The 13,192-nt window shown below is 46.6% G+C and overlaps 1 protein-coding gene across 3 annotated transcripts in view; it reads left to right on the top strand.

Moving 5' to 3' along the window:
• Window positions 1-13,192, top strand: part of Alpha-spec (alpha spectrin) — a 74,319-nt gene that overhangs the window by 16,192 nt on the left and 44,935 nt on the right. For all 3 annotated transcript variants that reach the window (XM_077682296.1, XM_077682295.1, XM_077682297.1), the window contains exons 10-19: window positions 1,406-1,579; window positions 1,653-1,754; window positions 1,871-2,119; window positions 2,253-2,330; window positions 2,469-2,624; window positions 3,347-3,489; window positions 5,732-5,906; window positions 6,955-7,023; window positions 8,373-8,616; window positions 12,130-12,320. In XM_077682296.1, coding sequence (XP_077538422.1) covers window positions 1,406-1,579; window positions 1,653-1,754; window positions 1,871-2,119; window positions 2,253-2,330; window positions 2,469-2,624; window positions 3,347-3,489; window positions 5,732-5,906; window positions 6,955-7,023; window positions 8,373-8,616; window positions 12,130-12,320 — 1,581 coding nt within the window. The remainder of the gene's footprint in view (window positions 1-1,405; window positions 1,580-1,652; window positions 1,755-1,870; window positions 2,120-2,252; window positions 2,331-2,468; window positions 2,625-3,346; window positions 3,490-5,731; window positions 5,907-6,954; window positions 7,024-8,372; window positions 8,617-12,129; window positions 12,321-13,192) is intronic.

The following is a 13,192-nucleotide window of genomic DNA, read 5'->3' as shown; positions in this document are numbered from 1 at the left end:
TTCCTTTTTTTTTTAAAACTAGCAATGTGTTACTTTCAACTTGTCAAATTATGTACCCCCATTACACTGATACTAGACCACTTGTGGTTGAGGCCATCACATGTGATGAAAGTTGACCCCATATGCAATAAAGTATCATAAATAAAGCTAAAAACTGCAGGATAGGTTCCACATGTTTGTTTCGTACCATAGAAAAATTTTGCAAGACTTTTTATACGAGCCTTGTATTTTTTACAGGATATAGTTACTAAAGCATGCTTGAGAAATTGTAAATTTCAGCATTCCTATTAGAAATCGCTAAATATTCACTTCAATTTGTAATTATTTGCTTCGATACGTTTGAACAAAATCATTATTCACTTCGAAACTAAAAATCAATATGTATTTGCACACCCCTAGTGTTATTACTGTGAAGATAATTTAAATTGCAGTGAAAATATTGATTCGTGTATAGTGTGCTCTTGCTGTGCCACACTCGCCTGTTGTCTCTACAATGTCGGGCCCACAGTGCTATAGAACCTTGTCTTTTCCATCCTTCAGCAAGTAGAGGAGTGCAGAGCACTGGCTGGTGGGGAAGAGGGTGAGAATAATGAAATTAAATTACTTTATTTCCATAAAGCATGTGCAATTTTATGGGGGATATTTAGGGAAGAAAGTAGCAGTAGGCAACTTGACTGGCCCTAAAATCTAAAATTTGGTACAGAGGCAAGTGAAGTCACTGGGGTGATGCCTTCATTCCACATACTGAGGGCACCAAGTGGATGGTGGTGATGTATGAAAAAGCACTTTAAGATCATGTGTGTTCTCATATCCTTGCATTGCTTATACAGTGCATTTTAAATTCCCTGCATGCTTGAAATGAAAAAATTAGTTTTCCTTAGTATGCCTTGACACATGTCATAGCTGAGTACTGTAGTGGGAAATCTGGAGAGAAAACTTTGCGACATGAAAACTTCCTGACTAAGTGAAAACAAATTATGATGTCAAGGTGTTGATGTTGATGGTGATTGTGATAATGGTGGTGGTGTTGGTGGAGTCTTTTTGAAGAAAAGGAGAGAAATGGAGGAGGGGCAAGTGTAAGCTCACTTTCACGTTATCTTCTGCCTCGTTCATGGTTGCAAAGACCATATTTGGCACTGTCTAAAGGCACTTCCACTACAGGGCAAACATGCTTGAAAATAGATAACACTTGCAATATGAACACGACAGTACGATTAGATTGAAGCAAAATGTCGCAGATAATTTTTTGCTTTGTTTATGCCTTTTGATCTGTAGTAATGAAAGCATGGCCAGCCCCTTGTGAAGCTGGTTTAACTCACCTGATCTCTCTGAAGGACACTTAGTAGGCCCACTGCTAGCAATTTTGAACTTCCCCGCAATTTGGGCCTTTTTGTTTCCGTTTTAGGCACAAGAGAGGCGGCGACGCCTGGACGAATCGTACCTGCTGCACCGCTTTCTGGCGGACTTCCGAGACCTTGTGTCCTGGATCCATGACATGAACGCCATTATATCGGCTGATGAGCTGGCTAAGGACGTGGCCGGTGCAGAGGCCCTTCTGGAGCGACATCAGGAGCACAAGGTGCCCAGGCGCTTCTCTTTTGTTTTTGTGCTGCCTGACAGGTGGGCAGTAGTACTGAGGTGGCTCTTTGCAGGGCGAGATTGACGCCAGAGAGGACAGTTTCCGTTCAACTGCTGAAGCTGGGCAAATCCTGTTGGAACAGAAGCATTACGCTGTTGACGAGGTGAAGGAAAAGGTGAGCGTCGCGTGGGCCAGGTGTGTGTGTGCGTTATCTGGAAAAGTTCTGGATTCCATTGTGGTGTGAAGCCTGTGTGTGTGGCTTCCGAGCAAGCTGTGGGTGCGTTCGTGCAGCTGGGCGTCCTTGAGAACGAGAAGAGCGTGCTGTTGGCCCTGTGGGAGGAGCGGCGCATCCTGTATGAGCAGTGCATGGACCTGCAGCTGTTCTACCGGGACACTGAGCAGGCAGACACGTGGATGGCCAAGCAGGAGGCCTTCCTGGCCAACCAGGACCTCGGGGACTCGCTCGATTCGGTCGAGGCCCTGCTCAAGAAGCACGAGGACTTCGAGAAGTCGCTCAACGCGCAGGAGGAGAAGATCAAGGTATGTCGGGGCACTAACTTTTGTGCCATCTCACTACACGGCTGCCTGGCAGGCTGTGGAACTGGTAGTGTGTACCTGGATGTCTTCAGCAAGCAAGGTTCTGAAGTGACAGTGATCCATGATTGTTTTTCAGGCTCTGGACGAGTTTGCAACCAAGCTCATTGAAGGGCAGCACTATGCCGCAGACGATGTTGCTCAAAGGAGAGCTGCTGTAAGTGTTTACTTCACCATTTATTTCTCTCACTTTCTTTTTATGTGGTATTGAGAAGCTTTTGCATTGTGTTCAGGGCCCTTCCCTCATACCTGAAATTAAACTCCTGTACCTTGTGACTTTGCTTTTCCTTCACAGTTGTTGGAGCGGAGGAATGCGCTGCTGGAGCGCTCCCACACTCGCCATACCATGCTGGAAGAGTCGTATCGTCTGCAGCAGTTTGAGCGTGACTGCGATGAGACTAAGGGTTGGATCAACGAGAAGCTCAAGATTGCCCTGGATGAAAGCTACCTGGTTAGTCACATTGTTTTGCTATTGATCTAAGGATTTATTTTGCTTCCACATGGCAGAACTGCCCTTTTAAATTGCCATATACAGTAAAATCTCGTTACAAGAGACACTGTTACAAGAGACGTTTGGTTATAAGCGACATTTGAATGATAACGGTTTGGTTGGTTCTCATATGTTTGGCGTGTTAGCAACACTGCATTCTAGAGACCTTGGTTACAAGAGACATGATTTCTGGGTGCCTGAGTGTCTCTTCTAACGAGGCTTTACTGCATTGTGTTGTCTGAAGTGCTTGACGTGTAGCATACATGAAAATATCACTAAAAAATTATAATAAACATTGGTATCCTGCTGCGGTGGCTCAGTGTCATGGGCATTTTGCTGCTGGGCCTAAGGATGTGGGTTTAACTCCGGCTGCGGTGAATGTTTTTCTTATGGAGGCAAAAAAATGAAAATGAAAATGCCCATCTATGGCGATTTCGGCATGTGTTAGCTTTTCCAGGAGGTCAAAAATAATTTACCCTCCACTACGGCACTCCTCATAGTCCAGCCGTAGCTTTGGCACATAAAACACCTCAAAATATGAAGTTTAACTGATGAACTGATGGTAAGTGGCGTGTACTGGAAGCAGGTCTAACAACTTTATGAAACATGAACACTAAGCACACTGTTTATCAGGTGCCAATTCACTAGCCTCTTAACTTTTCCAATGTTTCCTTTTTTGTCAGGATCCCACCAATCTGAACGGCAAAGTTCAGAAGCACCAGAACTTCATTCAGGAGCTCAATGCCAACAGGAGCCGCGTGGAGGACATCACAAGTACCGGCCAGGAGCTTGTCGAGGCCAATCACTATGCATCGGACCGTATCAGGTGACTGTTCCTGTCGCAATCTCTTGCTGAACACTCTGTGGACATTGATGATATGCATGTGTCTTGAAACTACACACGTCCCCTCTTGAAGGCCAACTGCACTCAAAATTTCAGCCTCTTGAAAACATTTCTGTATAGTCTGCTGAAAAAGAAAGCAAGATGCAAAACACGACAGCTGAAATACATGCCTGGACGCCGCAAGCGGCCAGCAAAAATCGACGATTTTGAAACTGAAATCGAGAAGAGCGCGGCCGTAGAAGTGACGCTGCAGCCATCCAGCGAGCAGCCGTACGGTGAACAGTTCGGGAGCAAGCCTATGTGCAAGCTCTACGCACGCACGGGGAAGCCAATGGGTGAAGCGTTTGCAGCAGAGCTCGACCAGTTCTCCAGCTGCGTGGCTGGCCAGAGGAAGAAGCCCCCGTCGGCTGCAGCGTCAGAGGCACGTCATGGCTGTTTACGCGATCTGCCGGCATGTGCAGCGTGGTCTGCAGCGGAGCTTTTTTAAACGCTTCTGACTGATTAACGCGGCGTTTCACAGGGCTACCACTCGTGTCCCAGCTGATTTGTTGGTACTTACTACACATAAAAAATAAATTTGGTCGAGGTGAAATTTGCATGCAGTTGGCCTTTAACATGTGCAGATTTGTTGACCGTGACTTCTTCTTTGCTAGCAACAATTCACACAGTATTTGGGAGGGGGGGAGGGGCAGGGGATTTCCTGTCTATTATGCATACTGTCGAAAACTTGGGCAGAACAATAGCTCGAATGAGTGTGAGGGATGTGTGCAGCAATGCAGTTAGTAATAGCTTCTAAAACAGCTTCATCTCTGCCTAAATGAGTGTTTCAGCTGAGGGAAGACAAAACAGAAAGTTGGTCCACTGTCTGGTAACAACTTAGCTACTCCTCTTCTGCCCTTCCATTATTGGATGGTGGCTGGTGGATTGGTGTAATGTCCAACTTGAAATGGAACATGAAGTAATCGCTTACGGGTATTAATTCTTTTATGTGCAGCGTGAGAGTGGGAGTGTTCGTTTTTATTTGTACCACGGCAAGTTTTGGTTTGCCGAAGGAGCTGGTTTAATTTGTTGCAGACAAATATCTCATGGGGTCAACTTGCTGCGTTGTTGGTACGGTCTGTAAGGAATGTTGGGCCAGACCGCGTAGGAAGTCACGAACCCTGACTACGTTCTCGCAAACGCACACACAACTATATTAATTAACTCAATAATGTGCAAAGCGGGAATGGCACTGAAGCACACAGACGGACTAGATGTGGGAACACTCAGGTGCAGAAGATAGTGGACAAAGTCATGAAAGAAGTCATGCGCTCACAGCCAATGATCGCTCGACGAGATGATCTCTGATGCGACGACTCGGAGACGTACTTCTGTCTGGCCACAGAGTAGGTTGCTGTAGTCGTTGAGGAGGTGTCTCGCTGGACAAGGACTTGGCGGTGGCCGATGGCTAGCAGTGGGATGGAAGGGCTTAGGTCTGTGCCACGGTTAGGCCTCGCTGCCCGCGCTCCACGCCACCGGAACATCGCTCACTCAGACGGGCGCAACAGCTTCTTGTCGTCTCGTCGGGTGTCGTCTCGTTGAGACTCGACGGGAGAGCCGGCGACGGTCCTTAGGTCTACACCGCGAGGGTGGCCATCTTGCTGCCTCCGAGACCTAACGGCTTCTCCCCTTCTTCTTCCTCGTACCTTACGCGTGTAGCATTCGGCGGATTGACCGCTCTTGATTTGCTGCAGCAGCGACACCTCATCACACGGTCATAGGTTAACACTGCATGCTTCTTTCTCCTGGCTAGCCTGGTCTGGTATTGTTGGTGATGGCATTGAGATAAGTGTGCGTGTGTTGTCGGGCTGCGCATCTATGGTGAATTGCCATGTTTTGTCATAGGCACTGCCAAATCGTACTAAACATAGAGTACAGTTCTTTGTGTGTGAAGAGAGAATATATAGCGAAAGTACAGGGGGCAAAAATCAACACAAGAAATCATTGGTGTGTCTTGTGTAGACCAGGACCATAGGCGGCAAAACTTTTATCTTGCAGTACAAATGTCAATTCATGCACGTGCCATTTGTGAGTAGAAACAATGTACTACAGTGAAATGATAAAAAGGCTGTACATATAGACTGCAGTAGTAACCATGGAACTATCTTTGTGCAGTGAAACTTCTTTGAGTTGTAGATGTGGTGGAGGTGTAGCGTTAATCTGTCTGTGCGCTCTTGGGTGGCAGCCAGCGCATGGAGGAGATCATCACCCTGTGGCAGTCACTCAGCAAGGCAGCTGACACCAAGGGAACCAAACTGAGCGAGGCCTCGGCTCAGCAGCAGTTCAACAGGGGCGTCGAGGACATTGAGCTCTGGCTGTCCGAAGTGGAAGGGCAGCTGATGTCCGAGGACTGTGGAAAGGTGGGCTGGACTTGCCTCTTAGCCATCATTAGTGAAATCGTGCCTAGGAAAACGACTGTTTTTTGAAATCGGGAACTGGCTGTATTGATGAGCATTCAGTGTGTTCATTGGGGCTGTTGAGCACTGATGTGTACACGAGTTTTCAAGGGCATTCTTGGATCCGTTTAAGCTGATCATTAGGTATTATGTGGTTCTCTCCTAGCGAGATATTTGGTGCAGCTTATAGCAACAGATTCTGTTATAGTAAAGTGTGCTCTTTCCCACTGGTAGAATTCAGTTGATGTGAACAGGTTCAGACAAATGCCAGATATAGATCCTTTGGCTGTTGGATTTGTGGGTGTAACATTTTTCTCGTGTAGGGGGGAAGAGGAGAGTGTAATTCACGTGAAATATTTAATGCTGCATCTAATGATCAACAGTGAAGGCGTCTAAAATCAGAAGCATAATCACTTGGTTTTGTACTTGTAGTGTAAGCGCCATGATGGTTGGCAAAACTGTATCATCAGTGTTCTGCGCTGCATTTGCATGTTTATTTCTAGGTGTAACATTGCAATGCATAATGTGTAGTTTTTACTGTACTTTCGTGGCTCTACTTTTAGCTGTGTTATTCCTTTAAAATTTATGACCCATCATGCATTGCACACATAGACAATTTATAGAACGTGCTGAAATGGTGACACGAAACAGGTACACAGCAACTTTGCAGCATGTTGTTGCACCACATGGCATGTCAGCCTTAATAAACCGTATTGGAGGGGGGGGGGGGGGGGGTTAAAGCATGGAGTGCAGGTACTGCCTAGTTGGGTGGGGGGCATTTATTTATTTATTTTGCATGTTTCGGCTTTGTTGTCACAGGGAAGGTGACCTGTTGCAAGAGTGTTGAACCTGTTCTTGTTTGAGGCAGAGTTTTTCTGCACATCCTTTGATTGTACCTGTTATCAAAATGGAAAACCTACAGTTCATGCATGCTGCGCATAGTTTTGTACCTTCTGCTTTCTGACAAAGGAGGTTTGAGGGAGATAACGAAATTCATTCATGTCTCCTCTAGGACCTCACCAGCGTCCAGAACCTCCTGAAAAAGCATGCACTTTTGGAGACTGACGTTGCCTCTCATTCGGTGAGTAACCCGATAGTTTTTCATGCCAGTTAGGCTTAGATGTCTGCACTTGTGCATGTGTGCGTGTGTTTTGTGCTGTAGTGGCACTTAACGTTCTTTTTAGCTTCAGGAAAATTGAGCCACTACCAGGCTTCACTGAAATCAGACCATTGACTGGGAGATACTGCAGAGCCATTCATAGATGCATGTATGCCATTAGCATAACGGGCAGAAAACGGTGTTCAACAGATAGCTTACTTGCAGAACAGTGAGCATAGAACAGAATTTATTAGGGAATGGTACTTTTACACAACTTTGGCTGTATTTTCTAGAAGGAAAAATGTGTTGGAAGCACATGTACATGCCCTAATCAATTGGACTAATGTAACAATAAAAATCAGTGCTAGTGACTAGGCAAAAAAGAAATGTAGGAATTGGTGCAGTGTGGTAGACTTTGTAGTGTTCATGCTGATGACCTCTTCACTCCCTGTCACAACTGTATGGTATTTATTTGCAGTTGTCTTAATAAGAGAAACGGCCTGTATTACAAAGAGCTGCACTAGTAGGGCATAAGTTCTTTGGGCATTTCGTTTTCCATGGAACATTGTTGTGGCCACTTTTTTTTTTTTTTCAAAACAAATAGCTGTTAGGCCCGAAGAAACCGTGGAACTGTAGAAATACATCAGAAAACTCCGCATTTGTATAACTTTGACTTCAATCAGTGATCAAGTGAAAGCAAAGAATGTAATCCATAAGTGGGCTGAATTAACAGCTCAGAGACTGGAAAAAAGAGAGGTAACCCATCTTTTGTTTATAAAATTGCATGTACTTGCATTGCTTGGGCCTTTTTAGTTACGCAGCATGGGGGTGTTGGACCCCCTTGTCAGGGCATTGCTCGTAAAAAGAAATTAGTTATCGTGTGGAATAGGCCTTGCAAAGTTCATGAAAGCTTTATAAACTGCAGATTGGAAAAAATTGACATTGCTAAGCAATTGAGAGAGCACTATGTATTAAATTTAAGGCACTGCCTGCCTTCTTACAGTTTGTGCTTAACAGAAATTTTATTAAATAAGAGTTAAAAACTCAGCACTTCATTAAATGTTTACAGCATTGCTATTTGTAGCAATGTTTTCTGTAACTATGTCCTCGTGATGGATGACATTCTAGAAAAACATTGAGTCACCAGTGATATATAAGAGCTAGACCTACTTCAGTTAGAATGCATAATGGCTGCTTATTGTGTGTGTGCACCGACTAGACGTTTACCAGCCTGCCATAAGTTGTCTAGGCATGGTGGTGCTCCAAGTCCTCGTGTGGTCAGCAGGCAGCACTGATGTGTGTGCGTGGGGCCCCTCCCCTTACCCTTGCAGGACCGTGTGGACGGAGTGATGATCCAGGCTCAGCAGTTTTCGGACAAGGGCCACTTTGATGCACCGGCCATCGTGGCGAAGAAGGCAGCCCTGGTGGAGCGCTACAACGCCCTGCAGGCACCCATGGCCACGCGTCGCCAGAAGCTGCAGGACTCCCTGCGCGTGCAGCAGCTGTTCCGCGACGTCGAGGACGAGGAGGCCTGGATCCGCGAGAAGGAACCCATCGCTGCCTCCACAAACCGAGGTAAGGGGGGCCCCGAGGGAGGGGCTGCTCGAAACGGGCTGAAGGGTTCCCCAGGATAACTCGCATTGCTCATGACTTGGCAACTCGCTGGCGGGCTCGCACAATACTTGCGCCATCTACCGTATTTACACGATTGTAGGTCGACCCCCTTTTTTCAAGTTTGACAATCCAATGTTGGGGCGTCGACTTAGAATCGAAATCGAACTTTGTGCCGCTTGTAACGGCAAGAGAAATGAGAAATCAGGGGTGCTACGAGCTGGGGAAAGCGTAAAATCGTGGTTTCTATGGTTACGGTCAAAGCGTAGCGTTTACCATTCCATACATTCTAGCGTCAATGAAGCTGATGCCGACTTTGAAAGTTGGCGTTTCCGATCTGTGCGCTTGTCCACCATATCTAGAGCGTCTAACCTTCCACCATCGTGTTCGGATGAACGTGATATGATTGTGCCTACAGCACCGTGCATTGATTCAAGGGATTCGGTAATACTCATTTTGTTTATTAGAGACGAACAAAACGCTTCTTGAATGCGAGTAACGTACTCACGAATCAAAGGAAATTGCGAGCTGCCGCTAGTAGCAGCCGCCGTGTTGTTTGTTTTGATATTGGCCGCGAGGGCCACCACTGGAGATGGCAACACTGCGATCGTTTTGACATGACTTGTAGGATCCCCGTTCCTACTTTGCTGTGTAGTTGGCTTGCAGCACGTGACTTTTCGTTTCGGTAGCGCTTTCTAAGTGTATTTTCGGGTTAATTTTCGGTGTTTGAAGTTAATTATTAGTGCGTGAAGCGTCGTTTGACCTCATGGGGACTTCATAACTGTGTCAGCCGTGGTACGCTGCCCGCAAACGACTTGAGCGTGGTGGTGTATGCGGACGTATGCGACCGAACCCGGTGTAAGCGTAAGCTGCGGCTCGTTTCCCTGATCAACATTGTGGGCTACGATGATTGCCGAGCTAAATTTCTAGATTTCGCTTGTTGTTCTCAAGAAAGGGATGAAGCAGGAAATCATGAAGCGTTTACTGCTCGCAGAAATGCTCCGCGCACACATCCGCCGTGCCTGCCCGCCGGCGGCTCGAACCGACGCAGGTCGCGGCAACAACACCTTGTTGCCGCTTTTTAAAATCACACTGATCGTGGAAAAGGAGTTCCACATTCGCGAAAGTGGATGTTAGTGGGGTGAAAAGTTGTGCTAGGTAGTGTCATCAGCGGGGATTTTCAAAGCGATGCTCAAATATCTGCCGCGATCTACGCCGACCGACTGCGATCGTTGGTCCCGGTACTGCCGGCCCGTTCATGCACGGTGCGGCGAGCGGTAGAAGGGTGGCGATACCTGCGCGCGAAAATCGGCCGAGGCCGTGGCAGGTATCTTGATCATCGATCGCTTAAATGTCAGTCACCGGGGATACAAACTTCCACATACGAGAAAGGGGTGACAGTGTGGTGAAAAGTTGTGTTCGGGACTATCATTCGCGACTAACGATAGCGGCAATGAAATATCTGCCGCGACGCTAAGCCTAAAGTTCCCAACATCGGACTCGGGGCATCTGAAACCGGCGGTGAGTTAGCTGTTGAAGAAGATCCTCTTCTAAAACTCGCTGCGTGCAGGCGTGTTGCTTTGGGTTCTCCTAACTTCTTGGGGGTCCCCAACGCTTAGTTCCCCAATTCTAAAACTCCCCATTATCCCACAATGTGTTTCGCCTCGTACACAGCCGCGCCGCGCCGTCTGTGAGCAGTCGTGAGTTCTCGAACTTGATGCTGGAGAAAGGCGCAGGCTCATTGTAAACAGACAAAAGCCCGTGTTGCAATTATAAATTTCCACGGCGATGCCTTAATTAAAAATAAACATAGGCACGTCTAAACCCGCTCGAAGGCGTTGAAAACTCGCGTAAATACCATTCATACATTGCGGACAAGTTGTCGTGAAAAGTAAACATGTCAGCAGTACAGAGTACTAGTGATCGTTAATCAAATCAGGGCATAAATATATATATAAAAAAACATTGCAGGGGAAATAGGCACTGCTTATTAAGCCAAACTGCAGATCGTACCAGCCCTTTTAAGCATGTGCGGCGATGCAATCCGATCATGTTCTCACATAGTCATTAATTTACAAGGCAACGCGCAGTACACGTGGTGAGATTACAACTGAGCGGCACGTTTCCGTCGCTGCTGCAAGGTCTATTTTCTTTGCACACACAGTATCGTACATGTCACGTCGCAAGTGTTTCATAATGAATTAACAGTGTACTTTTCTCGGCACCAGTTGCATCGTCTTTGGCGCTAGCTGGCTGCGTAGTAGCTGTCGGTGGTGATGGTAGCAACTACCTAGCTGCGGCGGTGCCGCCGGGAACAAGCGAGTCGCTGATTGCTTGCCTGGATTATTCGGTCTGCAGACTTTTTTCATCAAAACTGCGAGGAGGTGGCACTCGGTGGCCACAACAAAAAAGCGTGCAGTCGTGTAAGCACAGGAAATGTGTTCTAGCAAACGACAACATAACCCGGCGTCCTACAAGTGACGTCTCTCATAGGTGGTGCCACGGCATGTCCTCGAGGCCAATAGCGCGACAGTGCCTCCTACGGTTGCTCTCTTTTTTTTTTTTTTTTTGTTTGGAGACAGAGAGATGCAATTTTGGGGGTCGACCTACATTCGAGTCGACTTACAATAGTGTAAATACGGTATTTCTCTTTTTGTGGCCCAGTGCTGAGCACATCATAGCCCAGGAATAGCTTTGACACGTAAAACACCAATGTGATCTTTTTGTCCTAAACAAAAACTGCTCATAAAATGGGTGATGGGTGTAGTCAAACCTCGATATAACAAAGTCCCACTTACAGCCGAGAACATTGCTGAACAGCAAATTTCGGTAAGTCAAGGTTCGTATACTTCAGGAGTCCAAAGAGTTTTACATGTGTTTATAGCACGCCTGGTCATTGTCAGCCACATAACAAAATTGCCCCAAAATTCTAGCACTGCAACCATATCGCCCTTACAGTGGATACATGACATAAGGGGCACCAACATATCTTTGGCTGCAATAACTAACTGACACAGGTAGCAGGAGCTGAAGCTCTTTATTGTTCGCCAGGATTGGACCTCTTGGTGATAACAGTTGCCCAGGTTGGAAGGAGGTTATATTGCGGGCAAGCATTGCTGTAGGAATCCTTGCCCATGCACGCTGTAAATGAAGTGGTCATTAAATATTGAAAATTTTCTTTATGGGACAAGGGTTGGGAAATGAAAAAAATGTTGCATTACAAATTTTGTGACATTGTGAATTTTGTTACATTGAGGTTCATTAAATTGAGGTTCGACTGCATTACCACATAATGGCAGTACATTACATACATGACAGGGTGGTCTCGTCATGAACTAAGAAAATAGCCAATGGCATAACTTGTTTGAGGGTAGCAGGTGTAGCATTACTGTGCACACTGTTCTACCAGGATCGAGCACATATCGGGGGGGTCTTTCTGGTAGTAGGGTAAACCTAATGTTGGCTGTTCCCTCCCAGGACGTGACCTGATCGGCGTGCAGAACCTGATCAAGAAGCACCAGGCAGTGCTTGCAGAAATCAACAATCACGAGAACCGAGTGCGCAGCGTCTGTGAGGCGGGAGAAAACATGGTGGCTGATGGTCACTTTGCCCACGATGAGATCAACAAGCGAATCCAGAACCTCAGTGAGAAGTGGCAGCAGCTGAAGGTGAGCTTTTGGGAACAGCTGGTTGGACAGCTTGCCATTCCTGCGTACCTGCATCTGCTAACTCAAGGCCAGGTGTGCTGTCTTCAGCAAGCACAGAAAACCTCGGAACAGTCACCTTTTTATATAAAATAGCTGTGGTTTTGGTGTTTGATGAAACGAATTATTCTGAAGCTATTCATCACTCAGATACAGTGGAAAGGACAAACCTGGCTGGTCGTGCTGCAGTATTGTCACGTCTGCTAGCACTGTGGGTTGCTGGTGCTGAAAAGTGCCTTTGTCAGCGGGTGAAGTGTGCATTGCTATAGTAACCAGAGTGTCATAATTAAAGAAACACCAATTCAGTTTCGTTCATTCTGGTGCAATTGCGATTTGTCTAAACTTAGCAGCATAATGGTTCGTGAGCATTGGAGCCAAGGGCGTACCCAGGCGGGGTAGTTGGGTGTCGGAACACGCCCCGAAATTTTATAAGCGCATCCCCCCCCCCCCTCCATCTTTTCTCAGACGCCCATGCTCTTTACGCACTCATTCTCGTTTTTGCACCGTTTATCTTTTTTTAAATTTTTTACCAGCAGTGTGTACCACCCCCCGAAAAATATTTCTGGCTACGCCACTGGTTAGAGCAGTTCGTGAACTGATTCAGTAAGCATAAACTTAGCACCAGTTTTGAAAAAAATTCAGGGTCTTCAATTTTTCAACAGCGGCATGCACTCTCAGGAGAGAGAGTAGTGAAGTATTTCAGGTTTGGCCAGCTAGACAGTAATTTTCCACCACAAAAAGCAAAGCAGCACTAAATCGAATGAAACATGCAGAGAGGCAGATGGGATGACCGCTTGGCAAATGGCACAGTGCCTACCCACCTGCCTTCCTGCATG

This window comes from Haemaphysalis longicornis, unplaced genomic scaffold, assembly GCF_048455015.1.
Source record: "Haemaphysalis longicornis isolate Haplotype H1 unplaced genomic scaffold, Haemaphysalis longicornis Haplotype H1 scaffold_1, whole genome shotgun sequence".
Taxonomy (NCBI): Eukaryota; Metazoa; Arthropoda; class Arachnida; order Ixodida; family Ixodidae; genus Haemaphysalis; species Haemaphysalis longicornis.
Note: the sequence above shows the minus strand (reverse complement) of the source record. Positions and strands in the feature narration are given on the sequence as shown.